The sequence below is a fragment of the Octodon degus genome, unplaced genomic scaffold (genome assembly GCF_000260255.1).
Source record: "Octodon degus isolate 3935 unplaced genomic scaffold, OctDeg1.0 scaffold00343, whole genome shotgun sequence".
Taxonomy (NCBI): Eukaryota; Metazoa; Chordata; class Mammalia; order Rodentia; family Octodontidae; genus Octodon; species Octodon degus.
In genome coordinates this window covers 734,858-739,203 of record NW_004524919.1, presented here as the reverse complement: position 1 = coordinate 739,203, position 4,346 = coordinate 734,858, and the positions used below count along the sequence as shown (strand labels likewise).

The following is a 4,346-nucleotide window of genomic DNA, read 5'->3' as shown; positions in this document are numbered from 1 at the left end:
AAAAAAAAAAAAAAAGAAAATGAGAAACGGTAGTAACTTAATTTCCCACGTTTAACTGTAGGTCGAAGCTTGATACATATATAACAAAATCTAAAACAAACCAGAAGATTCTGTATTGCACATGTGTTCTGATATAGTGATTTTACCCTTAGTGAAGAAAGATTAAAATGGAATAAGGGAAATCGTAAGAAAAGAGGAAAGAGAATAAGATTAGAAGGAAAACTGGAGGAGACAGGAAGATTGCACAAATTTTGGGAACCTGACAAAGAAGAAAGGAGAGAAAGAGGGAAATAAAAGATAAACTTGAGAACAGAACAAGAGAACTAGAAACAATGTCCACAGTCATAAAAATAAGAACAATAAAAAATAATACAAAACCATAAAAGTAAAGCAAAAAAGTAAATTAGGAAAGAAAATCTACTTTACGGCATGTCTCTGTTGCCCCTGGTGGGCAAAGTGAGCACATGGAGCCCATATCCATCTTGATTATCCCGTCAACCCAGCCACAGGTTCACTTTTTTCTTTTTCTGTGTTTAGTACAAGGTCTACAGGGTCTCACTAAGTAGATCGGACTCAATGATTCTCCTGTTTTCAGCCTCCCAAGTTCTGAGATTACAAGCATGTGCCACCACTCCCAGGCTCAATCCCCACCATCTCAGCGCGCCCCGCAGACGAGGCTGGCACAACACGCGGGGGATCAAACCTGCGACCCGTGTGTCTGCTTAAGCCGGTGCTTTAATCAGCTGAGCTATTTGGCTGGCCCCAGACTGGCTTCTGGCTGTGAGGCTAAACCCAGTTTGTTCGGTCTGCAACACTGTGTGCCCCACATTGGGTAGAACATGGCTACCTGATCTATTGCCAGTGTGATCTCAATTATGTGTCAACTTGACTTTGGGAAGTGCCAGATGGAGCTGAGTTCTGAGCTGCAAGGTGGCTAGCAGCCAATCACCCTCTAATGGGAGAACATCAAAAGCTGAATAATTCACCAGCCATTCCAGCACACTGTCTCCACGGCTCTGTTCCACTATTGCATTTGTCCATGAAAGTCTCTGGGAGGGCCAGCCAGATAGCTCAGAAGTGGCTGCTTAGGCAGATACAAGGACTGGGATTTGATCCCTGGCATGCCGTGCCAGCCCAACCCCCAGGACACACCTGTAATCCCAGCTTTTGGGAGGCTGAGAACAGATGTCTGATCTGTGAAGACCCTGTAGACCCTGTACTGAATACATTTTTTTAAAAAAAATATCTCTGGGGTCACCAGTAGTCATTACGAATCTGTAGGTTTGAGCTACCACTCCAATACAGCGAGTTTGAGCTCAGGGATGAATTGACTCTTGCCTCATCTTCCTAGATTAAGGTCTGTCTTGGCACACTTCCAGTGCAATTCTATTCTCATTTCAGATCTTTATTGGGCCCTGGGGGGGGGGGCCTCTATCCTCAGGATCTGGTTCCCTAAGCTGAGAGAGGTTATTTCACCACTCTGCCATCTTCATGGAAGTCCCCACACCTTATCCTCACCACCAACTGCTAGATCTACCTGCTTGTTCTCTCTGTAGGTGCCTGGTGTTCCCCTTGGAGACCTTCTCATTAACTCACTGCAAGCTTTCACAGACTGACTGGAACCAGCTGCCCCAGAATGCGCACCTCAGACAGCTAAAACATTTGGACCTGAGTGGTACCAGTCTGACAGATTTTAATCCTGAGCCCCTTCGAGTTCTACTGGATAATGTCGCCACCACCCTGACCACCTTGCATTTGGAGTCCTGCAGAATCACAGATAACCAGCTGTGCGCCATCCTGCCTTCCTTGAGCCGCTGTACACAGCTCACTACCTTCTGCTTCATAAAGAACTCTATATCCACAGGCGCCATGAAGAACCTGCTGTGCCACACTGCTGGGCTGAGCAACTTAAACCTGGAGCTGTACTCCGTTCCTCAAGATGTGTATGTTCCCAGGCACAATGTCCACCAGCAGAGACAGATCCAGGCTTCTGAGGCACTGAGGATAGTAAATCAACTAAACTACCCCAGGGTAGTATGGTTTTGTGTTGTTCACTGTGAACTCTGTTATGACTTTGAATCTCACCTACACTCTGTCCCATGTCCTGCATGTATATCTGTCTAGCTGGATGTGCATAGCTTATGCTTTCTTCTGGGCACAAGGAATGCAGAGCCTTTAGTTGTACAGAAGACAACAGCACTGAAGAATCATTGGTTTGAAAGTAGAAGTGACCTTTGTGGACATCGTTCCAGGACAGGATCAAAGGCAGGAATTTGAGTTTCTAGAAGTAAATAAAGGATTGCGACGAATGTGTGGATGAATGTCAATGAATGTGCGTAAAGGAAGGGCTGTTAATCGGATGATTTCCTCTGTGATCATTATGCCTGTTTTTCAGATCAGAGTTCATGAATCTCAATAAGTGAGAAAAAATAAAAGTCCTGAGTTTTGAAATCAACTATGATTGACCTCAGGAACTTACAGTGACAAGCAGATCTATTTCACAGTGTTCATTCTCTTCCAGTTTACTGTTTCTTGCTCTCCTTTCCTCATACGACCTTGTTACTAGGGTTCTGCTTGAGTTATTTCACCTGAGGGACAGCCACAGAACTGTTTTGTTTGCGGATAAAATTTTACTGATTTTTTTTTTTTTCTGTATTTTAGGGAAGGGTCTACATGGTGTTCAGGGTCTCACTACTAGATCGGGTTTATAGTGATTCTCCTGTTTAAAGCCTCCCAAGTGCTGGGACTACAGGCGTGCGCCGCCATGCCCTGTCTCAACTGCAGTCTTAGTGCACCCCAGGGGCGGGGCCAACACAGCAGGCTGGGTGATCGAATCCCCAACCCCTGTGCCTGCTTGCAGGCGCTTTAATCTACTGAGCTATTTGGACAGCCCAAATTTTACTGAATTGTCTAGGCTGGTTGTGCAGTTCCCATCTTCTTCCATAACACTCCACAGTGCAATGATAAAAGACCCAGTTTAGCTCAGCTTTTTCCTCCTTATTTCTGTGAATCTGTTTCAAAGTTTGTTTGTTTGTTTGTTTGTTTGTTTGTTTGTTTGTTTTACGGAACCAGGGATTGAACTCAGGCCCTTGCGCTTGTCAGGGAAGCACTTATTCCACCAAGCCATCACCCCAGCCCCTGTTTCAATGTTAAAGTTGTCAACCAGAAATGCTTTTCAGAGACCAACTCTCCAAAACAGGGTTCTTTGCTGAAGTACAGGAGTTGTGATCAAGAACATGCCTGCAATGGGAGGCAAGCGGTAGGCTCAAGATATAAGAAACAAATGCAAAGTTTCTAGGCAAAATGAGTCCACGTAGGCTGCTAGGAAGCCAAACTATTTGTTTTTGTTTTTGTTTTTTAATTTTATTCTTTTTCCAAAATTTTATTGATAAACAGCAATGAGACAGTTTCAAACCAAATCGGAAGTACAGTTTCAACAAATAACACACTGCATATATTCTTCTTAGTGGTTAATTGCTGTACAAGATGCAGACTTGAAATCCTATTTACAAACACCATTAGAACAAATCATTCTATTCATTAAGAGAATGCAACTATATATCTATCCTAACCACTTTGAATACACAGATACAAAATGGACATTCATCAGTATACCCTATTTTTTCTAAGTTCCGTTATTGAATATTATAGGTGTGTAAACTCAGCAAAATATTCTAAAAGAGTCCAGTAGCCCATAATAGCATTAGGTCTTCTGTTTAACTGTCAATGTCAGAAATTATTGACCTGAGTCCCCCACAGCTCAACATAACAGCATGGCTTTACTTCCTATATTTCGTCTTCATACTTTTCTGCTGGATGGTTAAGACCAAGGTAAAGCAGGACCTGTGCAATAAGAGTTGTAGCTTTTTGGTCTGAGAAGGTCAGTGAAATCCCTTCAGTAAACTATTTGTTAACAGGATCCTGGCAACACGCAAGGCAAGGAACATGCTAAGAGCAATGGGAAAGCCTCCTTCCTTTGGAACTTTAGTGTTAACCCGATACCAAAAATCCTTGACACTGGTCATAGGTAGATCTAGAAGAGTCAGTTTTTGGTCCCTGTCTATGCTGACTAATGTTGCCCATGGGAGCTCTGTTCTTCTGATGCTGAACTGACAACATATTGTATGAAACCATAACAAAAGAAAACAAAACATAGCACAAGGATGCAACTTTGTGTGAAGATGTAGTCCTATTTATTTATTTATTTGGGGGGGCAGCTCAGCCCACCAGGGGGCGGGGCGGGCTGGCATGTGATGCTGGGGGATTGAACCACGGTCACTGTGCTTTGCTAAGCTTATTCTAAGTAGGTGTTTTAGACCACTGAGCCATCTCACCAACCCCTGTAG

At 43.5% G+C, this 4,346-nt stretch overlaps 1 protein-coding gene across 1 annotated transcript in view; it reads left to right on the top strand.

Annotated features, from left to right (window-relative positions):
* LOC101567480 (PRAME family member 12-like) overlaps positions 1-2,419 on the top strand; it is a 10,187-nt gene extending 7,768 nt beyond the window's left edge. The window contains exons 3-4 of the mRNA XM_023708231.1: positions 1,557-2,031; positions 2,396-2,419. Coding sequence (XP_023563999.1) covers positions 1,557-2,031; positions 2,396-2,419 — 499 coding nt within the window. The remainder of the gene's footprint in view (positions 1-1,556; positions 2,032-2,395) is intronic.
* Positions 2,420-4,346: the final 1,927 nt, after the last annotated feature.